Genomic DNA, 24,125 nt, shown 5'->3' with positions numbered 1-24,125 from the left:
GACATTACTACAGCAATCAGTGCTATACATATGCACTGTTACTGTAAAAATGACACTGGCAGGGAAGGGGTTAACTTTATCAGTGATCAAGGGGTTAAGTGTGTCGCTAAGGGCGTGATTCTAACTGTAAAGGGGTGTAGCTTGTGATGTAAACACAGAGACATACGATCCTACATAACAGGATCGTGTAGTCTCTGCAGTTAGATCAGGGAGAATGACAGGCGGCTTTGTTTACATTAGCTGCCTGCCTTTCTTCCTCTCCACCGGGAGATCGCGGGTGACCGCCGGACATCGGAGCCACTGGTCATTCGCGCGGACATGTCAAGGAACGAGCGGGGGGGTGGAGCGCGCCTCCGGCGGCGCGTGCTCGCCCCCTAGAGGCTTGTAGGCGACCGACGTAACCCTACGTCGGTTTGCCTGTACGGGGCTGACTGCCGCAGTGAATAGTCGTGCGGCGGTCGGCAAGCGGTTAATTGGTATGCGCAAAAGTTAGTGTTTACAAACTGGGATCGATTTTTGGACTTATTTTTTTTTTTTTTATTAGTAATGGCCATTTTTTAACGGGGCTGCGACATTGCGTCTGACAAATCTGACACCAAAGCCCCGTACACACGTACCGATTGTCGGTCGTAAATATTCGGCTGCCGACCGATCGGCCGATTGTAGGCTTGTTAGTATGATGCTTCCGACAGCCGACAGCGCATTTTCGCCCGAACAGAATCTGTCGTGCAGACTTTAAAATATTTGTTGGCTGTCACCAGAACGGCCGATTGTTCGTCAGTCAGTACAGATTTCGGCCGACAGACAGCAGATTAGCAAGACTGGGCATGCTCAGAAAAGAAAAAAGACAAGAAAAGTTAACCATCACATGACATCACTTCTGCAGTCGGCTGTTGTTGGCCGACAAAATTTGTGTGCAGTCTTTTGCAGTTTTCAACAGACACGACAGCCCTGAACAAAAGACGGCCGATCGTTCGGCCGACGATCAGTACGTGTGTACGGGGCTTTAGTGACACTTTTTGGGGACCAGTGACACCAATACAGTGATCAGTGCTAAATTTGCACTGTTACTGTATAAATGACACTGGCAGGGAAGGGGTTAATACCGGGGGTGATCAAGGGGTTAAGTGTGCTCCTAAATTGTGCTTTCTAACTGGGGGGGGGGGGTTTCTGTTGCAGGAACACAGAGATCAGTGTTTCAGCTTAGCTGAGGCACACAATCTCATTGTGCCTGTCTGACAGGAGAGCCGCCTGCCTTGTTTACAGGCAGACGACTCTCCTGTCAGTTCCCTGAAAAATTGTGGGAGGCTGGCGCTTGCTCCTCCCACAGTCTGGTGAATAGACACAGCGGGAGCGCAACTCCGGCGCACACATAATCACGTAGATCTACGTGATTATGCGCAGCCAAGCCGCTCTGCCACAGTAAATCTGCGTGGGGCAGTCGGCAAGTGGTTAAAGTCTTGCTCTAGGGGCATCCAAGCAGGCGTGCTCCTGATCCGCGGCTCTGTGTTCATTTACACACAGAGCCGCTACTCTGCCCCACTCCTCAGTCGCTTTATTGGCTCATTGGCTGTGATTGGCTTTTGGCAGCGGCTCCCACTGCTGTCATTTAGGAGTGGGAGTCCCCAGAGAGGCAGGCTCTCGTGGACATCGGTGGATCGAGAGGGGGGCTCAGGTAAGTATTAGGGGGGCTGCTGCACACAGGTTTTTTACCTTCATGCATAGAATGCCTGAAAGTAAAAACCTTGCACCTTTACAACCAATTTAAGAATATACAATCCCCTTTTGTTAAAGGACTTTACTATAGTAACACTGCATGAACAGCTGAATGAGTTTTAATTTTGTATAGAAGTACTTTCAGGGCTTAGTTATACTTCTCCTTGGTTGACAAATGCTGTACTTTGTGGAAATGTACAGGCAAATGATTATAAGAATGATGATAAAAGAGTAATGTATGGCAGTAATGTATTGTGGTTAAGAAAAGCAGGGGATAATAAATGTGTATCTTTGACAATGAAAAGGTCTCATTTTAAATGTAACTGAACTGAGAAAACATGTCCCCTTTCTATACAGTAAAGACGCGATATGTAAGCCATTGTTTTCTGACCTGAGTAAATGCCAAGTTTGCAATTTTTGTAATTACATTTCTGGATTGATGTTCTTTTAAAAACAGCATTAGCCTGTCTGGAATTATCATTCAGAATCCATTATATTAGCCATCTAAACAATAATGTATAAAAAAAAAAGCATTGAGTTAATTTATTGTATCTGTGTATTTTTGACAGAGGTTAACGTGAATAATGATTGGCTTGTAGATTGAGAGAGACATAAATGCTCAGTGGCTCATGAAGGCCAGTGTAAGGCTGAAAGAATAATAAAAAAAAAAAAAGAGAAAAACTCCTGTAGGAAGGCTGCAGTAGTTAAGTTTATGGCGGCTTTTTTTTTTTTTTTTTCTAATGTTTAGAGTTCAAAGAAAGTATTCCTTTTTTTGCTCCTCTGGAAGGTATTGCTGGAACTGTTCTTGGTGCAGCTTTTTGACCAATTGCTTTACTGATGGTAGTTGATACTTAAGTATGTAAATCCTAGCTATGAACTTGTCTTTTTTTTTTTTTTTTTTTTTTTTGCTCTTAATACACGAAAGCATTTTTGCTGTATTTGTACAACCGCGAAAAAAAAAAAAAAACTGAAAATTTCCCCAACTTTAGTAAAAAAAAAAAAGTTATTTTCTGTTGTGTGTCTGAAATGGGAAGAAAAGGGTGCACTCTAAGAAAGCATATGGAGTAAAAATGCCTTTTTTTTTTTTTTTTTTTTTTTTAAGCATGCATTACTCTATTCAAAACTAAAAAAAAGTACAGTTTTGGCTGGAGATGCCCTTTGAATGTAAAATAACTCAGTAACCTGAATAGTACCATTCTATTTCCTCTCAATCATTTTTTTCATTTCTATACTTTCCTGTGCATGGAGCATTTTAAAACTAGAAAAAGGAATAATATCTATTGTAAAGTAAGCGATATTGGCTTTTTTTGGTGCAGTTTGTAATACCGTTCAACACCTTTTTATAAACTTTGTTTGCCTTTGTCAACCCCCTGTTCAGTCTATTAAACAGACATTGTTCCTTACAGACTGCTTATATATGTTAATGTGCACTGTCGTATACATACCAGGGCTACATTTGTTATATGTTGTCTGTTATAACATTAAGACCTTCTAATCTATTTTTAAGATTTCTGAAAACTAATATATATTTTTTTTTTTTCTACAGGAGGTTGCACCTTTGATGATGGCCCAGCAGCATGTGACTATCATCAAGATCTATATGATGACTTTGACTGGGATCATGTCAGTGCGCAAGAACCCCATTACTTGCCTACGGAAATGCCAAAAGGTGAGAAGGTTTACACTAACCATACAGTGCATACTGTATTACTATTATTTCCTCTGATAAATGATTATCGCAGAATGAAGCAAGCTTGATTTATTTAGCATGCAAAAACAGTTTTTTCTGAGCTTGTTCTCACTAGATGGGTTGTTGTGCATCTAGCTGCATTTTAAAGTGAAGGAAAAATTATTGAACATTAGAAAAGCTTGTTTTTCAATCAAGCCTGTTCATAAATAACAACCTCATTATGTACATTGTACCTCAATACATATGAGGGTAAAATAAATGAATTCTAAACGGTTCACTGGGCGATATTATGTTCCTTCAAAAATACATAGGATCAATCCAGTGCAATCATCGGAGTATTGGAGAGAATGTGGGGGTGAAGGAACACATGCCCATATTTGGTGGCATTGTCCAATGATCCAGTTATACTTGAAGTCTTAAATATAATTAAGATTATCAGCAATCTTGAAATTGGGCAAGACCCCACGAAATGTCCATTTCATGCTACCAGTGATCCAAGGTAAAAATAAAAAATCTCTAATTCCGTTTTCGTTGAACGAAGGGAAGGTATTCATCTCAAAATACTGTAAATCAAAGAAAATACCAACTATGATGGGGTGGTTTAGAAAGGTAGATAGAACCCGATTAATGGAAGAGTTTATCCTTCTACAAAATGGTTCCTACTGGTTCTATGGAACTTGGAGGAGTTGGTTTGAGTTTAAACCTTCTCTGGTTACATAGGATATGTAGGTATTGACAATCTATTGGTGGAGAAATCCCCATAATATGTAAAAGATAGTGGATGGGAAATGGAACAAGGCTTGTCTAGGCACTCCTCTCTCCCCAACCCCCTTCTCTTTTTTTTTTTTTATTCTCTTCCCTATCATCTCTTTATGGTGTGGGGTTAATAGGTGGGAAATTTTTTTAAAGTATCATAAGATGGGAAGGAAGGAAAGGGAAGAACTATGGAAGAAGTTGAGAGCATCTCTCCCCCCCCCCACTTCTTCCCCTTTAATATCACAAATAGTTTGCTTTTAATATGATTTTTGGTCGCGTCACAAACACGTGTAGTAAGGGATAGTTGGGAGTGATGTAGGGGGAAGAAGGAACGGTGGGGGAATGAGGATGTGAGCGGTAAAGATTGGGTAGAGACTAGAGAGTAAAACCCTCAGACCCATCGGGGAGAAAGATCAGTCAGATTACCAGTATTTATTGAGTTAATGTTGTCTTATTGTTGGATGTGATGCACTTGCTTGTATTGCTTGTATTACTTGCGTTATTTGATTGACTTGATTGATAACCTATCATACGTGCTAATAGCGGATGCTACTGCTCGTAATCACAATGTTGAGAAATGATTTGATTTTTCTTTGTTTCTTCTTATTTCTCTGTTATGTCTTCAAAATTGAATAAAAACTATTTGCAAAAAAAAAAGATTACCAGTATTTAGATTCAGGGAGCCTCCACCTCTTAAGATGTCTCTTTGGCGAATAAATCTAGAAGGCTGATCTGATAAGGTCAAAGGATTTGCACTTTTTTTTTTTTTTCTATATAGACATAGTCTATAATAGTCTGTATGTAGTGTTGTGTATGATATTTAAATGTTTTTTCTATTTTATCTTGTTTGTGTTTTTCAAATGATGTCTCAGTGTTGTCTCGGTTTTTAATGTGTATTATATCTGTACATTTTTTTTTTTCTAAAATGAAAAAAAAGATTTGACATAAAATACAACCTGTGTTACGGGGCAAGGGCAAAAGCCATAAGCATTTTGGGTGAATTGATTTGCATTTTGACATTTACCTTTTTAAAGCTGAGGTTTAATTTTTTTTTGGGGGGGAGAGGGGGTTATAGAGCACTAAAGATATAACCAAACTCAGGAGCATCCGATTATCTGCTGGCTGCTCTTTACTGAAAATATTCTGCATTTATGATGCCTGCTGTTCCTCACATTAATATAGATCGCTACAAGGGTAAACTTGCCTCCACTGTAACAAACAAGGACCAACGCCCCTTGCCCTCCCCTTTCACCCCACTCATCAAATCACAAACTCCTTAGCCAGAATGAAAGTGTTTTGTAAATGGAGGAGAAGCAGATGAAAGACGCAGGGTGCCTCATCTCCAATGATAAAAAGCTTTGCTTTCTGGGAAACAAAATAGGAGTTTTGTGAATGGGTAAGTGTGGTTGAAGGGGAGCTTGATTCCTTCACTGTTACAGCCGAGACAAGTTAATCTATGTAGCGCCAAAAAAGGGCATCACAAAAAGGAGGAATTTTACAATAAAGAACAGTAGGCAGGTTAATTGGAGGTGAATTAGGTCTCAAGTGCTGTGTCCCACCAAAATATTCTAAAAAATTTCACCTTTTAATGACCAAAGTTTATAAAAATATATCTAGATCCAAAACCCCTTTTTTTCATCTTAAAAATACCAGCGAATGATTAGTTGGTTTTAGTTTTTTTTTTTTTTTTTTCCCCCTGCTATCTGTGTCCCATTTCCGAGGATTTCACCTCACTTCTAGTCTTGTAGGCACAACAAGAAGTAGGAGAAAATCTCTCCAAAGTGAGATAAATCATCCCCTAAAGAGTTGTCGCCAAAGCAGAGGAGTCTATTGGAAGGGTAGACACCCATCTCTGTTCTGGTGGCAAGTGAAAAGCTTACATATGCCCTCCCTTTCAGAATACAGAAATTACCAGAACAAAAAGCATAAGTCACCCAAGCAGAGACGCATACAGCAATAAAAAAACTATCATAGGTTCGAACCCTTCCATACTCTATCCAAAACATAAAAATCAAATTCCTTTGGATGTGCTTGAACAATGCCTAGGTACTTTAACCAGGCCAAATTTGGTAGGCATGAGCATGCTGGGGTTAACTTGAAAATAACTTTCTCTAGTTTGCATACCTTCGTGTTTTTTTTTTTTTTTTTTTTCTAAGGACATATGAGGTGAAGCCTCCACCTTACATGTATTTAATATGACATAGCTGAAATAGTGACTCACATGCATGAGAAAAACAGATGGGTTCCTGAATGTCAATAGGGACATGAGCCATTAGTGACAGAGGGGGGCCACCAAAGTGCAGCCATTAGTGAAAGAGGGGGCCACCAAAGTCAGAGGGGCAGACATTTTATAAATCTTAGCTTGTAAGCTCGAACGAGCTGGGCCCTCTGACTCCTACCGAATTAAAGTGTATTGTATTTGTACTGTCTACCCTCAAGTTGTAAAGCGCTGCGTAAACTGTCGGCGCTATATAAATCCTATATAATAATAATTTCCCAATATGGGGCCTCAGACTAGGGAATGTAGGTGGGAAAGGGCTAGGTCAAATTTAGTCTATAAAAATCCAGCATATCAAAAACTCTCATATGCATTAGCCAAATGCAGATCCAGAACTGCTGAGCTCTTGGAGTGCTTTTTGATTGCTTTTGGTCCTTCCGAACATAATCTTAATGGTTATACTAGCTGTAATACTGTATGTATACTGTAATTTGGTTATACTAGTTCTTCTCCACTGAAGCCATGGTTTCCATACACTGCATGGATATAATGGTCAATAAGCCTTGAATATCTGTATGCAGTTTGGAATAAACGGTTCTATAATATTTTGTTATTTGTTCTATACACCAGCAGTTCTGCATTGGGACGTAAAATAATTATATTCTTTTATATTCTACTATAAATAAAAAATATTCCTCCAGTTTTTATGGATATGCGCTGGAATAAAAAAAGTGAATACCATCTTTTTTTTTTTTTTTTTTTTTTTTTTTTTTTTCTAAGAAGGCTTTACTGTTCTATACCCTTATTTGTTGCATAGACTGCGAAAAAATAGGGGTTATAGCTACACTGCACCACAGAATTTTTTAGTCCTGGATCCTAATACACCAATGGACTTAAACCTTTGTAAAGTCCAGCCTCTTTTGGTAGTTTGTTGGGAAAGTATTTAGCATAATTTGTATTTTTTGTTTTACTACCACCCAAAACGGTACCAGTTTTAGATGGAATGAATATATATATTAATAGGTTTAGAAGGTGGTGTTTTGATTTATTTATGGAAGCTAATCTTTTATTGATCCAAATTTGACTTCAGCCATGGAAAGCACCTAATCTTAGCCAAATTATGCTTTGTCACCAGTGACATTGAATAAAAATTTTGAGTCCGCTTGTGAAGTAAAAATCAAACATCGGCAAGATTAAATCCCCCCCCCCCCCCACCTCAAAGTATAAGCGCACAATCAGAGGGAATGTGATTTATGTAAATGTTGGCATTGTTAATTACCATGGAGAATCGGTAATGAATAGATGAAGAGGTACAGCCTTGCTGACCTTGCCTACTCACCTTTGATGAACAGCTTAATCGACTGTTCTAAGACAGAATGATATTCAGGGAAAATGAAAGCAACTAAGTTTTCAATTAATGTAGTATTATGTAATTAATCATACGATTGAGGTCACTGCTATTTAAGAAAAGCTTGCTTATGGCAAATGAAAAAGGACAGCAGAAGAGTTGTATCTAGGACTGTAGTGCAGAATGTCAGTTGATTTTACAACAATTATAAAGCTGTAATTTAGGTACATGTCTAAAGGGTGGACTTTCAAGTGACAGATCTAAAGCCGGCCGTAGACTAAAATCACTCAGTCCCCCAATCAACGCTCAAATTCCTCCCGCAGAGCCACTGTGTTTTACCAGTGGTGGTAGCAGGAGAACACAGTGATTACTGGTAGCAGCTAAATGACCACTAGCAATAATCGCATTTAAGATCCAAAAGGCTGGTTATACGCAAGTTGATCATTCAGCCTACACATACATAGTTTGAATCTTAGCTGGTCCCTGCTGAACCAGCCGAGATTGGAAATGTCTATGACCAGCTTAAGCATCTCCTAAGAAACTCTGGAACTGTGAAGGGAATGAAGCTGATCTTTTAAAAATCATCTTGTGCTAATGACCATAAATAAAGCATTCTGCTTTACCTTTTAAATTTATCCAGTCACATGTTGGTCCACCTAGTGATTAGCAAACAAAAGTTTCACATTCTGCAGACCAAAACGCGTTTGTATTTCCCTTCTGTGGCATGTTCACCTGCTATCGCTTGCATTCTGTCTACAGGTTTTGGATAGGCAACTCAACCAAATCATCAGTGACTTTTGTCATTTCAAGATTTTATTAGCGTACAGATCCTTAAAGAAGAACTTCAATATCTCCAACCAACAAACCCATTTTTTTTTTTTTTTTTAAGCTTTAGATGAATCTTCAGGTTTTATTGTTGTCTTTGTGCCTGCTGTGCAGATTCACTCCACTCGCTTTCATTTACACGTATGAAAAGCCCTCAAGAAGGGGGAGGCAATTCCTCTGAGACTTGTTGGCTTAATTTATACACTCCTTACTGTCAAAAAGGCACCTTTCACACTTGTGCAGCTTGTCATGCAACTTTGGACATCAGAGTTCCCCCCATGTTTTCCAATGATTCCTGTTCATATATGCGCAAATTAAAGTCGCAGCAACTTCAAAGTAGTTCATGCACTACTTTTGTCCAACTTTCATGCAACTTGAGGGCCATAGACTTCAGTGTTAACCCTCAGAAGTTGCATGAAAGTCATACCTAAATGTTATACAATGCAACTTGTGTGCAACAGTTGTCGATTAAAACTGGTCAAAGCCAAAGTCGTATCTAAGTTGCAGACATCCAAAGTTGCGTCAAAGTTGCTCCAAAGTGGCACTTCAAATTTGGCGCACCTTTGGAGTTATACAAGTGTGAAAGGGGCCTAAAAGATAGTAATTCTTTCATTGAATGTGGTCTTATTCTGGACACTGGGCGCTCCTTTATTCCCCATCCAAATATCTCTGCATCTGAAACAACATTGCAGTGGTACCAGTAAGAAAGCAGGCCATACCTCCAAGTGGCGTTGCACACCATCACTCACCTGCGTATCCACCCAATACCGACCTAAAATACTTAACCTGTCCCTCGCTAGTCCCTTACCCTAGCTCCAAGAAACAGTGGGGAAGCCCCACTACAGGAGGAGTTTTTTTTTTTTTTATTTATTTCGGATTACAGCATCAACCATTATGTACTCTATCCATAAATTAAAATAAGGCAATGATGAATTTCCTATTACGAAACCACAAAAATAGAGAGAGTATGGGACTTTCAAGGTGCAAAAAAACATCAGGAATTAACAAGACCACTAGTATAGTGACATGAACCTTTTAAACCATGCATGTTACATTATTTTTAATAAAGGAGCAGTCATCTGAGTGTTTAATACAGCCACATAGAAAAATCATGGTATATTACAATACATAAAATCTTGTATTAAATGCAATAATATTGCATATTAAAAAAAGTTTTGTATGAAATTAATGCTGTTATCACACACAGACAAACTAGTACATGTAGGTATATACAGTATGTATGCTTTAAAGTGAATGATTGTAGTAGAATTCCACTTGGAGTTAGGAGAGGAGTTATGCCTTTGGCTGCTACTAAAACCTAAGAGCTCTTGAGCTTTACATTTCTCAATTGACTGTCATTGATTACACCGTAAGAGTAATGATCAGTGCTCGGCATCTTGGCCAAAGATTTCTTTTAGAGTGCTTTTTGAAGCACTTAAACACTTTCATTAGAATTTGGTATCCATTTTATTAGACATTGAACTTAAATATATGGAGTACCAGGGTACATTAAAATGACTGTTAAAAACAAGACACTACAGAAGAAAAGGAGGGATATAATTAGTTTGTTGGCAGAAACTGTTGATGAAAGTAATTTACGTTTTCTTTACTATCTACATTTCGAAATTCTCTAGCCTCTTGCAGAGCCTTCTCCTTTTAAAGGGTAACTGTTGTTTTGAAGTACATTTTCAGTCCTGTTTTTCCCCTTTCCATAATTTTGAAACGGTGGATAAAGAAAGGGCTGCCTGCAGATTCTCCGTCACTGTTTTTACTAATGGGCTTGTCTTTGACTGGTCCATTGATTATTTTATTAATGGCTGCATATGCAGACAGTAAGGGTGAGCATAGTCCAGATGAGGATTTGGGCAGCAGGTTTTTATTCTGGGCTGGCCTAGAGTGAATATTGAGCAGCTCAGTGCAGACACCAAGGTTTTATAAGCCTTCCAAGAGACTAGGCTGTAGTCATAGTACCTCCACTTTTTTCATGATATGCTTTATAAATGTACATGTAATCAAGAAAGCAATGCAGACTGATAGTTCCTGTAGACAAATTTTGTCCAGTGATGCCCAGTCTTCTTCACAGCTTTGAAACTCCAAAGCCAAAGTCAGCACAGCCCTCTACCAGGAAATTCTAGAGCACGTCATGCTTCTCTCTGCTAACCAGCTTTGTGGAGATGCTGATTTCATTTTCCAGCTGGACTTGGCACCCAATACCTGGTTTAATAATCATGATATCCCTTTGCTTGATTGACAAGCAAACTCCCCTGACCTAAACTCCATAGAAAATCTGTAGGGTATTGTCAAAAGGAAGATGAGACACCAGACTCAACAATGCAGATGAGCTGAAAGCCACTATCAAAGAAACCTTGGATATATATATATATATATATATATATATATATATATATATATATATATATATATATATATATATATATATATATATTCTCCTGTGATTTAACATTACATATCCACATTATTATCGAATGTCCATGCGTGATTCTGTGATCAAGTCAACAAAATTATCTAATCCAGTGAAAAGAATGTGTAGTAATAGAAGCTTTCACCGTTCACCCTATAAAATAGACCCTCTTGGCAAAGATCATAATGAGCCTTCATATAGGGCTCACACACTCTTCATCAGAAATCCCTTGCATCATGTCTAAGGCCCCTTTCACACATGCGAACTGTTCATTTCATCAGTTCAGTCACGGTTTTTCAAAGAAACAAATGTAGTTTACATCTTCTTTTCATCAGTTTACATCCATATTTCATTGGTTTACATCTGCTTTTCATCAGTTTACATCCGTTTTTCATCTGTTGCTCATGAGCTGTTCATTAGTTTCTCATCCGTTTTTTATATCCACTACCAATGCAAAAACTGATGCAAAAATGGACCGTTTGTCTGTTTACATTTCATTTTTGTCCGTTCCATTTTTTAACAGAATAAAAATAGGGCTTTGATCCGTTCTAAAAAGCGGATGTTGGTGGATGTGGATGATCATCCATTTACATCAGTTTTTTCCATAGAGATGCATTGATGTCTGTTTTTTATCTGTCAACGGATGGATGAAGAATGAACATATGGTCTGTATGTGTGAAAGGGGTCTAAATCCCAAGGAACTTCTTTTCCTCATCTGCTGTGGCATTTTCCATGCATAGACTTTCATATTTAATAGCAGGAACTTTAATAGATCTTTAAAGCTGAACTTTACCTTCAGTCCTACACAGTCGTACAGGCTCCGCTTCTGTACTTTAAAATTGTCTGCACTGATTTCACTGCACACTGTGAGTTTAGAACAGTGTGTGCATTAGAAGCTTCAGCAAATCGGATGGAGTCAGCCTCTGTTTCTAGATGGATATTGTCCTGTATTAGCTAGCTCTTTTTCCCTAGCCTTACTGTCACTGGCCAACCACTATTCATTAGATTTCATTTCCTTAAAGTGGAGTTCCGGCCTATTTTGCAATTTTAGCTATGCTGATCAACAATTGGGCGCATTCAATTTTTTTTCGGGGGTCCCTTACCTTATTTTCAGGGCATTTTTGATTGTACTGCCTCCTTCTACCCCCTCTGTGGCCGCGGCTACTGACATCACTTCTGCCTTTGCATTGCATCCTGGGAGCTGTTTGTTATCACTCCCAGGAGGCTGGAATCAGGAAGAACTCCCAGAACACTCCCTGGAATCAGGAAGGACACAGCAGATTAGACTGCGGCTTTAGATGCCCACATCCAAGATGGCCGCGCCCAGACAGTGTTTTTAAAAGTAAGATTTTGACTAAAATCCGATACCGTACACCTTGTAAGTATGAGAATAGCTGTTCTGTAAAGGGCGATGGATTAGTATTATAGGGGTATTTTTAGTTAAAGGTATTTGAGGCCGGAACTCCGCTTTAAATCATTGAAGCTCAAAATGTGGGTGTTACCTAAACGGTCTGCTTGCAAATGCAGTCTGCCTAGAAAGGCCCACTTAAGCTTTAATAAAAGCTGTGTTTAGCTATGTTCAGCTTTAATAAAAGTGTAAAACCCAGCACCAGCACTATCGGGTCTGTTTTTCATTTAAGCCTCCCGGATGCCCTAAATACCTAGGCATCCTCATATGTACATACCTAGTTTGAGAGCCAAGGGCCTACCCCCCAGCCTGCTGCCAAATCTTCTACTCTTCAGGTTAGCCTTATGAAAATACCACACAATCTAGTTTTGTAAAACAGGTAATGTGATAACTGCAGTTCTTTTTCCGATCTGTCCCACCCATTTACAGAAATATAATAACCTTTTATTTCATGTAGCTGGTTGGTGAACATCTACATAAACTCTATTTGCATAAATCCATTTTGTGAAAGTTAATGAGAAAACGACTGTTTGTTTGACCAGATGGTCAGTTTAATGGTGCAAAGAAAATCAGTTTGATGTCAACCCTTTGCACTAATAAACTACACATCTATTTCCTGTCTCTTATGATTATTATCTTTGCAAAGGTTTCTTTTCTCATAAATTAATAAAGACCTCCACTTAACAAATTTAGCCAATGTTCAGAAGGGAAAACTCTGTAAAAGATAATATTTCTAGTTATGTGCTAGTGTTTTGACATCGGAGAATTGTGTTCTGTTATTTTTGTGATGGCCCGTTCAGTGTTTATCAATCACTAAACAATACTCTGCTTTGGGAGAAAATAAAGGTGGAAAACTACTTGGATATGGATATTTACCCTAATGCACATATCTCCTCGTTCCTGACTGTGTAGGCTCCATCCTAACGTCTACTGTTCATTGTTTTTATTTTTATGAACAGAAGTAGCTAGATATATTTCCCAAAGTAATAGTCAGAAAAACTGTGAGGAGCAAGAATTTGGGATTCGGGTTAATGGCAGATAAGTAGAACATCACTGGATAAGTATTATTCTGGTTGCACAGTTGTCAAACTTGGAAGTTTCATTATCTTTAGGTTTCAACAGAGTGCAAGGCATTAAGCAGTCTAAATTAATCTGCCGCTCACATTAATGATGATTTCCAGGTTTCCAAAAAATCTAAATTGGATGGAAAATTTGTAAAAAGCTGATCAATATCTTTCAGAATTGTTTATGCAATGGCCGACTTTAGGTCGAAACTAAGGTTCTGTACAGCACAATGACCATATATACCAGAAATGTTGTATATCTTTCTACTGTAAAGGTTATTTGCATCTATGGCAAAAGGTTCAGTGTGCAAATTTTAAGTCCTTACATGTGATATATCTTTTTATTTATCGTTTTTTTTTTTTTTATGTATATAATTATTTTTATTAACTAGTAGATTGTCCTTCTGCTACTACAGTTGCTCAGTACATTAACATTTTAAAGTCAGTTACCCGCTGTTATGTCGTGTCTCAAATGCAGGATGTCTGAAATTCTGGTAACGCTTTTTCCTTGGAGGTCAGTGCAAGGGCAAGTCTTCAGATGCCTCTAGCAGACAAATGCCTTTGTAGCAGTACTACCTTGAGTGATGACAACAGTGCCTCTCTTCAGACACCCTTTTACTTAATTTCACACATACAGTTAATACGTTTTAGCAGTCACTCCGAATAATATTGTTTTTTTGTTAGCCACTCTTGGAAAGCACAAAAATTAAGTTCTACATTTTTTTCAAATAGAAAGTGTTCAATCAAAATGTTCATATTTGGATGCCAAATTAGGATTTCTACCTCCAGTTTGCATAGTATGTAGAGGAGTATGGGCTTATATACTGTATGTGTGTGTATATGTATATACATATACTATATTACCAAAAGTATTAGGACGCCTGCCTTTACACCAACATGAACTTTAATGGCATCCAAGTCTTAGTTTGTAGGGTTCAATATTGAGTTGGCCCACCCTTTGCAGCTAAAACTGCTTCAACTCTTCTGGGAAGGCTGTCCACAAGGTTTAGGAGTGTGTCTTTGGGAATGTTTGACCATTCTTCCTTACTGATGTGGGTGAGCAGGCCCGGCTCCCAGTCTCCGCTCTAATTTATCCCAAAGGTGTTCTATCAGGTTGAGGTCAGGACTTGGTGCAGGCCAGTCAAGTTCCTTTACCCCAAACTCGCTCATCCATGTTTTTACGGACCTTGTTTGTGCACTGGTGCGCTGTCTTGTTGGAACCCGAAGGGGCCATACCCAAACTGTTCCACCAAAGTTGGGAGCATGAAATTGTCCAAAAATGTCTTGGTTTGCTGACACCTTAAGTGTTCGCTTCACTGGAACCAAGGGGCCAAGCCCAACCCCTCAAAGAAAAAAAAACCCCACCATAGCCTTCTTCCACCAAATGATTTGGTATTCAAATATTGTAATAAAGAACCAAAACACAGGACTTAAGGACAATAACTCCTTACCAGAGGTACATAGCATTCAGCAACTTGACCAGTATATTTACTTTATTTGCCTGAGAGAGATCCCAGTGTCCCACTGTTTGTAGAAGCAGAAGTTAGTGCCATCTTGTTTGACAACCTCACTAACGTTTGGGGATAAATCAGACCTCCACTTTCTCATCACTGCTAACCTAGTTGCCATTAAAATCTGCAACACCGTTGGCCTGAGTGCTGGCAGGTATTGGTCAACGTGGATACTCAAGATAGCCTGCTCTGTCCTACCTGCATTTATTATACCCGTAGCCTTAGATATTGGGCAAAAGACTGCTCTCCAAAAGCTTCAAAGGTGAGGACAATTCTAGAGAATGTGTATTAGGGTGCCCACCTTGCTGAATCCACGTCAGCACTCATTTGAGCTGGAATGGTTGATTTTTGCAGTGATGTATGGGGTGTACTACCATCTAAAGACTACTTTTTGGGTCAGTATATGGCACATCTTGTGAAGCATTGATTGTATTTAACAGACTTTTTCCGTTCCTCTGAAAAAGATGTTGAAAGATCGACTTCCCACTTTTGAAGGGGGGAGGAGTTTTGTGAAGATGCGTTTTTTGTTGTAACATGTAAAACAAGGAGATCCCTTTTTTGTTTGTGTATTATTTTAATAAGACCAGGCTTCATGTGGTACCCTGGTTGGGATTAGAGGAGGAGCCTTTAGAAACACAGTATAGGTGTAGTGATTGAGAGCTAATGTATCTGTAAAAGTGTATTGAATGTGATAACTTCCCATTATGTAGACCAGGGCTAAAATTGAGCTACTAGCCAGGCCTTAAGAGTTACTCGCCACTTGTTGCCCCACCCAAAACCCTACCCTGCTCCGCCCCTAAACACGCCCTCATAAAATATCCCATAAAATAGCACTGTTAAATGTTTTTATTCAGAATTAAGTTACAAAAATAAATATTAACAACAACAACAACTTTAACAGTATCAATGTTAGCACACCTCCAAACTCCCCTCTCCAGCACACCTAGGCCTCCAATCCCTCCCCCCTCCCAATACAGCGCATTTATGCTTTCATTATTCCGCCAATCCATCATACATATGCCTCCAATTCCACCCCCCAATCCACCATACCTATGCCTCCAATCCCACCCCCTCCCCCCTAATCCATCATACCTATGCCTCCAATTCCACCCACCTCCTCCCCAATCTATCATACCTATGTCTCCAATCCCACCCCCCACGCCAATCAATGATTATACCTATGCCTCCAATTCCACCCCCGTCCCACAAATCTATCATACTTATGCCTCCATTTTCACCCCTCCAGCCAAATCTATCCTACACATGGCTCCATTTTCATCCTCCCACCAAATCCATAATACCTATGCCTCCATTTCCACCCCCTCCTCCCCAGTCTATCATACCTATGCCTCCAATTCCACCCCTCCTCCCTTCCAACTATCATACAGTATGATAGATTGGGGGGTGGAATTGAAGGCATATGTGTGATAGATTGGGGGGGGGCGGAATTGGGGGCATAGGTATGATGGATTTGGCAGGAGGGGGGTGGAATTGGAGGCATATATGTATGATAGTTTGGGGGAGGGGTGGAATTGGAGGCATAGATAAAATTAATTGGGGGGTGGAATTGGAGGCAAAGGTATGATTCAGATCTTTGCCTCCAATTAACTCCCCCCCCAATCCAGCACATATATGTCCTCAGTCCCCCACTCCCCCTTCTTCCTCACAGCACACTTCTTTATATATTTTACCAATGCCTCCACTTTAAATTAACAGTAAAACTCTTTCTGGGACTGACATGCAATTTAAAGAGGAAAGAAAGAAAAAATAGTCCTTTAAAGCCTGATTGAACATCTTATACCTCGTGAGGCTGCATACACAGTAATTTTCTTCAATATACCCTGCACCACCTAAATACACTGCTTTAAGTTTATTTATGTATATATACCTTGACAGCATTACAGTGCAAGAGGAGTCCTTTGGGCTTTAAGATGTTGAAAACTTGGTCCAGTTAGCCATTGTGGTATTTAACTGTTGTGGAAATTACCTACCCTAGAAGATCTATACTTACATCTTTCTCCCTGTAGTAGCCAACATCAGCAATGTCCACATCTTTAGCTTGTTTCACTGAAGAATTATGCTTTAGATCTACGTAGATAAAGTTGTCATCATGTCCACCGTTCTCCTGCAGCCAAGGAGGGAAGGGGGGGGAGTTTGTCAGGCATCCGTGCTTATGATGGACTGAGAAGGTTTGAGCCCGCCCACCAGAGGCATGCACCGCCCACCTCCTTGATTATGCAAGAAGAGGGAGGTGGAGAGGGTGGTCATAGGCATCCCTTGAAGTTGCGAGCCTGTGCAGGGCGGGGACATTCTTTAGGAGGTAAGTGGAAAGCGGGAGTCTTTTGTGGGGGGCGAGCATGTGTATCAGGTGGGGGGGTGGAGTGGGTAGGTCCCAGGGGCCCAGTTAACTAAGTGTAATGCTCGCGCTGCGAGCCAGTGAGGGGCGGGGACATGTATCAGGTTGGAGTGGGGAGGTCCCAGGCGCTCAGTTAACTGAGTGCAATGCTCGCGCTGCGAGCCTGTGAGGGGCGGGGACATTCAGCAGGCAGAGAGGGGCGGTCCCAGGTGCAGGAGGGGGAGAGGAGCTGTACACAGAGAATGCAGACTGCGCTGTGAACAGCGTTGGGCACTGGGCTCTCATTATATTCCCCATACAGCACAGCCCTATTTCTTACTCGCCGTGCTCAAAATTCTACTCGCAAAATGCGACCAAGCGAGAGGAATTTTTGAGGGCTGATGTAGACGGTCGGTAACTAGTTTAATCCCTTTTTGTTCCCAAGTTGTTAATGAGAGGTCTGCTATGTGAACTTTAATGGACGACAGGGAAGTAGGAATATCTGTCAATTTTGCTGTCTTACTATTAGAGGAGCAGAATAGTTTCCATGTGTTCCGACTGTGATTTTTGGAAGTATTCCTGAGCCCATGCAGTGATGTCCATCACAGAATCATGCCTGTTTTTATTACAAGGCAGTCTAAGAGCCTGAGGATCATGGGCTTCCAATATTGCATTGCTGCTTTGTCTTTTGTGAACGGAGATTTCTCCAGATTCTCTGAATCCTTTGATATTCTGTACTACAGATAATGATAAATTCAAAGTTTTTAAAGTGCAATTTTACATTAAACATTATTCTGAAATTCTTCGATAACTTTTAGATGCAGCTTTTCACAATTCACACATTTTTTTGCAGCTTGGCATTACATTTGGTAGGCAATACCGCCTGCCAAATGTGAATCATTCAAATAGTTCCAGCCCGGGCCTTTTTTGTTCACATGTAGCAGTCAGTATTTGCTAATCAATTACTTAGAACCCCCCAAACATTATATATATATATATATATATATATATATATATATATATATGTATGTATTAGATATAATTTATTTTTTTAAGCAGAGGACCTAAAGAATAAGTTGGTGGGTATTGAAATTTTTGTTACATTTACATGTTACATTTGCACAGCGGTTTTTCAAAACGCAATATTTTATAAAAGTTCAAAAACACAATATTTTGTAAAAGATGAAGTAAATGGATACTGAACATGTCACGCTTTAAAATTGGGCCCGCCCATGCAACTGCAACAAACAACGTAAATTTTTCTGTCCACAATCGACACTTCCTTTCAAAGCCTTTACAGGTTACCACGTTAGATTCACAGAGGAGCGAGAATTACTGCCCGTGATCTGATGTTCACAGCGATACCTCACGTGTTGGATGATCGCTGTTTGTGTGTGTGCGTGCGGGACCAAAGCACACATTCACCTTTGCGCGCAAGCATGGGAGGACAGAGGCGCTTTAAATTTTTAATTTTTTTTCCAAAATTTATTTTTTTACACTGTTCACCTGGAAAAAAAAAAAAAAGATTTTTATTGCTGTCAGAAGGAATGCAAACAGGTTCTCTTTGTGGAAAGATATAGGGTGTCTAAGACCCCAGATCACTTCTCTGCACTTAAAAACGTTCAAAACACCAAAATCAGTGTTTCTGAATGCTTTTGATTTTCAAAAACTGCCACTGATAGTTTCCGAGTAAACCAGAAGTGATGTCATGTAATCGCTTCTGGTTTACTATAACTTACAGCCAATCGAAACCAATCCCAGCTTTGTTCGCCACAGTTTATTCTTCAGAGGGTAAAGCTTTTGTAAATAAATATTATCCAAGGAAAGTATGCAGTACAGCCAAATGGCAACGCTACACAATGGATTTATTTTCTGCTCCTCTTAGGCTCTTTTCACGCTAGCAGCCATATTTACTAGCCCCCTGAAAAGTGATCCACATTGTATTACTTTACATAAAATGGCGAGATGAGGTTGCCAGACATTCAAGAGACAATACTCTGCAGTTTAGGTCTGTCCAATTCACTTAAACTTAAGGCCCGTACACACGTACCGATTGTCGGCCGTAAAGACAAGGAAAGTTAACAATCACATGACATCACTTCTGCAGTCGGCTGTTGTTGGCCGACAAAATTCGTGTGCAGTCTTTTGCACTTTTCAACAGACAAGACAGCCCTCGGACAAAAGACGGCCGATCATTCGGCCGACAATCGCTATGTGTGTACGGGGCTTTAAACTAGGAGAGTTTGTCAGGTGGTGTATCCTGTCTAATTCGGCATGTCAGGTTAGAAATTGCTACATGATTAATTTTCACCCGAATGGCAACGTGTCGGCTTGTAGATGGGTAGTCAGGATGGACTAATAAAAACCACCTGTTTTTACTGCCCGACTAGCCACCCATGTGAAAGAAGCCTTAGACCGTTTTCACTGGAACAGATGTTCCCATTAGAGGATTTACCCTCCTGCAGTGCTAACAACTCAAAATTCGGGATTTGCTTTTACTTTGTCGCCCTGACAGTTGTCACCTAGACATATGGAGAGAATTAATATTCCTAACAGGGTCATAGGTAGCAATATAAACTTGGTTCTTAGTGCTCACCACTCTATCCAAATTAAAAAAAAAAAAATGAATTATTGACTTTAGATATGCTTTAAAGGCAGTAAAACTATTGGACAGGATAAGAAGATGATAAAGGCAGTAATAAACCCAAAACCAAGAATGTAATATGTTGCAGCTGATCAATCCTTAGATGTGGTGGCTGCATCATTTTTTTTTTTTTCTTTTTTAGGCTTTTTTACCTCGGTTTTCACCTGGTGATTTGGCCAGTAACACCTCATGTATTAATACCTCTACTCTGGATGAAGGAGCACAGGGGCACCTTTGGACAGCAGCATTGTTAATCAGGGGGGCAGGTAATGTTGGATGTACTAGCAGATTTAGATACACTAATAAATTGAAGACAAACTCCAGGTCACATTACAGTTAGAGCAACAGTTTTTTTTTTCCTTTTGGGATAAAGATTTTACATGAATAAATAAAAGCGGACAGTGCCCTGTCAGTTGTAAATGGTTTGTCTAAATACTGTAGCTGCTACATTTGCTGGAGAACGTGTTCTGTTATAAAACAGACTTGCTGGCCAGATCACCAGCTGAAAATAAAGGAAAGAAAGCCTAAAAGAGAAAACAAACGCAGCCATCACATCTAAGAAGTGTCAGGATGCAGTATAATAAGTGTACTTTTTGGGGTTAATACTACTTTAGGAATGATATATATTCTATTCCAAATTTAGGAAGCAGAGAACAGTGGGACTTAAGTTAAATAATTGATCACTGAATAAACAAAAGTCTCTTGTATTGAAAAGGACTTCAAGTGTGCTAAATGAAGGATATAAACTTGCATCTCAATACCCATAAGGAAAACATATATTTTCTTTATCGTTCATTGACGGACGCAGTCTCTGTTCTTATTAGTAGGGTTATACTGCCCCCTACAGGAGTAGGACACTAGGCAGAATAAAAGTTCTAGCTACGCCTATGGATAGTCCCAGGAAGTATTCTCCCTCTCTCTGCTATAGGATGTCAGGAGTAAGGACCTAGTTCCTTGCTGGGATCTCTGGTCCTGGCAAAAGCTTTTTTTTTTTTTCCTGTGAGATCTACAATCAACTAAGCCGGACTGGGCGAAGGGCTGGATATTTAGATCCAGTTGTCACCCCGTTGGGCCGCGACCTAGTCCCACCGGACGGGGACTGGCCCTGCGAGTTAAATGTCTCGCCAGGTCTCATACGACCGGGTCTAGGCCCGCGTCACATCGTTCCTGTTGGCCGACAGCCCCCACTTTTGGTGGAGAGGGTTTCTGTCAGGAGATGGCGCCCACCAGTTCCAGGTATGGTGAGTAATTGCCCCCCCCCTCTCCCCCCTGAAAGTTTTTGGGGTGGACGCGGGACCCTCCTTAGGACTGTCTGACCCCCGGGTTCCCCTCTGTCCTGTTCCCCCCAGCCCCCCCCCCCCCCCAAGTCCCTCAAGGTGTTTTTTTGGCGTAGAAGCCCCTCCTTCTACACTAGTGCTGACACTCCGGTTTCCTTCTACACGCCGATTGCTGCAGACATCTGCTGTACAGACATCCTGGGCCTTCCTGGTGCATCTCTGGTGTGGGTGGGGAGTCTGGGGGGGGTCTCTCTCTCTCTCTGCAGGAGGTCTTCAGTTTTTTTGTTGCCTGACCTCTTGGGGGCGCTATAGCACAGTGGGACGTTCCTAAACAGTTTTTTTTTTCTGTGTGTTTCCCTGGTGCGACATGGACCCTGTGGAACACGGTTTCCAACCTGACCTCCTCGGAGGCCTTAGGGCCCTCCGGATCCCAGCCATCCATAGATGTACTGTCGGCGGTCCTGGAATCTTTTGTGTCCTGGGTGGAGGTGGCCTTTAAGGGTCGAAGTCGCAAAAAACTCTGCCCCGCCTACCCCTGCCTCAACTGATGTGTCAGATTCTGATTCAGCCACCACAGACGTGGGTCTCCCTGCCTGGGTATACTACCTCGCACCAGGTCTCCTCTGATAGTGAGGATGACAATTCTCCCTCCGCTACCGCTCAAAAGGCGCTGGTGGACGCACAGTTGTATCTGTGCCTGAGACCCTAAAAATGGAGGAGGCGACTGCGGCGCAGGTTACTTTTGGCACTCACAAGCCACCTAGAGCAGCAAAGGTTTTTCCCTTTTCCGCGTATTTTGACAACCATGGTCAAAAAAGAGTGGGACCGCCCTAAGCGTCCCCCTGTCGGCCTGAAGGTGCGCCCTCACCTGTATCTGGGGTGGGAGGCGTCTTTTAGCGGTTCCCGCACCTGTGGCTATCCCGGATACGAGACAAGCGGGTTCACAAGGTCATATGCTCCGGTTACAAGATCGAGTTTCGATCTGTCCCCCGGTAAGGTTCTTCCCTTCCAATGTGTGTCTCTTTGAGGCGGTACAGGACCTGTTGCAACAAGGAGTAATAGTTCCGTATTGGGAAAGCTTTCAAGGCTTTTACTCAAACCTGTTTACAGTCCCCAGGAAGGAAGGCAAGGTGCATCCGATTCTGGACCTAAAGATACTGAATTGCTTTGTGCGAGTTCAAAAATTCAAGATGGAGTCCGTTCACACATTGGTGGTTTCCCTACATCAGGGGGATTTCCTGGCCTCCATAGACATCAAAGATGCCTACCTTCGCATCCCAATATGTGAAGGACATTAACAGTTTCTGCATTTTGCCTTGGTCACGCCTCTGCTCCTCGGGTCTTCACAAAGGTGTTGGCTCCGGTCCTGGCGTTATTACGGCAGCGGGAGATATCGGTCCTGGGTTACCTAGACGATCTGCTTGTCTGTGGGGAGTCTCCCACGGCACTGGTGACAAACTTTGAGGTCACCATAAGAAGTCTGGAGGAGTTCGGGTGGTTTTTGAACCTTCAGAAGTCGTCCCTGGTCCCTTCCATGAGACTGGATTATCTGGGTCTGACTTTGAACTCGTCCTCAGGGGTGTTTCTTCCTCCGGACAAACTTCAAAAACTCCAGACTGCGATTCAACTATTGCTGTCCAGCAAATGGTTGTCCCTTTTGGACTTTTTTTTTGATAATAAAAAAAAAAAAAAAAAACCTAAATGTAGCTGTATATTTCTTTCCATTACCGTAACTTACCACCAGACAACAACCCAAAATAAATTCTCTTGACGATCCCAGTGACACCACATATGTGTATGTTATTGTTTGTACCCGTAGTAGGGCCCAGAAACAATAGTGCGCCTTTTGCTTTTATTTTTATCCTACCGAACACATACTGACACCAATACGAATTAAAACTTTTTTTTTATCTTACCCAAAATATATAATTTTTGTCCTTTTGACCCTTAACTTGACCCTAACAAAAACACTGATCTGGATCAAACTTTAATCTAGCTATTTTTTTGTTTATTAAAATTATTTTATTTTTTTTACACCCTTTTGTTTGTTTTACGAATTTCTCCCATGCAAGGAGAGATAGAGACAATGTCACTTTCTCTCCATTCAAAAGAGAGGGAAAACACCGGGGCTGGCTGCACAGTGACTGATCACTGTGATAGCCAATCAGAGGCTATCCCAGCGATCAGTTGACCAGAAAGCAGGAGTGCAGATGGTTAGTATGAGACTAATATTAATAATAAAATTTAAAGATACAAATGCAGATAAAATGCAAATGTACAATCCAATTTTTTTTTTTTTAAGCGAACACTGTAACTTCTATTCCAACATTATATATCTCAATACCCAATTTAACACATTTTGTGGGCTTGAGCTTCTTTTTTAGGATTGGATTGCCGTCGTCATATACAGGTCCCTCTCAAAAAATTAGCATATTGTGATTAAAGTTCATTATTTTCTGTAATGTACTGATAAACATTAGACTTTCATATATTTTAGATTCATTACACACAACTGAAGTAGTGCAAGCCTTTTATTGTTTTAATATTGATGATTTTGGCATACAGCTCATGAAAACCCAAAATTCCTATCTCAAAAAATTAGCATATTTCATCCGACCAATAAAAGAAAAGTGTTTTTAATACAAAAAGTCAACCTTCAAATAATTATGTTCAGTTATGCACTCAATACTTGGTCGGGAATCCTTTTGCAGAAATGACTGCTTCAATGCGGCGTGGCATGGAGGCAATCAGCCTGTGGCACTGCTGAGGTGTTATGGAGGCCCAGGATGCTTTGATAGCAGCCTTGAGCTCATCCAGAGTGTTGGGTCTTGCGTCTCTCAACTTTCTCTTCACAACATCCCACAGATTCTCTATGGGGTTCAGGTCAGGAGAGTTGGCAGGCCAATTGAGC

General features: G+C 40.7%; 1 protein-coding gene across 15 annotated transcripts in view; it reads left to right on the top strand.

Moving 5' to 3' along the window:
- PTPRK (protein tyrosine phosphatase receptor type K) overlaps positions 1-24,125 on the top strand; it is a 658,422-nt gene that overhangs the window by 84,088 nt on the left and 550,209 nt on the right. For all 15 annotated transcript variants that reach the window (XM_082251915.1, XM_082251914.1, XM_082251916.1 and 12 more), the window contains exon 2: positions 3,263-3,385. In XM_082251915.1, coding sequence (XP_082108041.1) covers positions 3,263-3,385 — 123 coding nt within the window. The remainder of the gene's footprint in view (positions 1-3,262; positions 3,386-24,125) is intronic.

The sequence above is a fragment of the Pelophylax lessonae genome (assembly GCF_965119305.1).
Source record: "Pelophylax lessonae genome assembly, chromosome: 3".
Lineage (NCBI taxonomy): Eukaryota > Metazoa > Chordata > Amphibia > Anura > Ranidae > Pelophylax > Pelophylax lessonae.
Note: the sequence above shows the minus strand (reverse complement) of the source record. Positions and strands in the feature narration are given on the sequence as shown.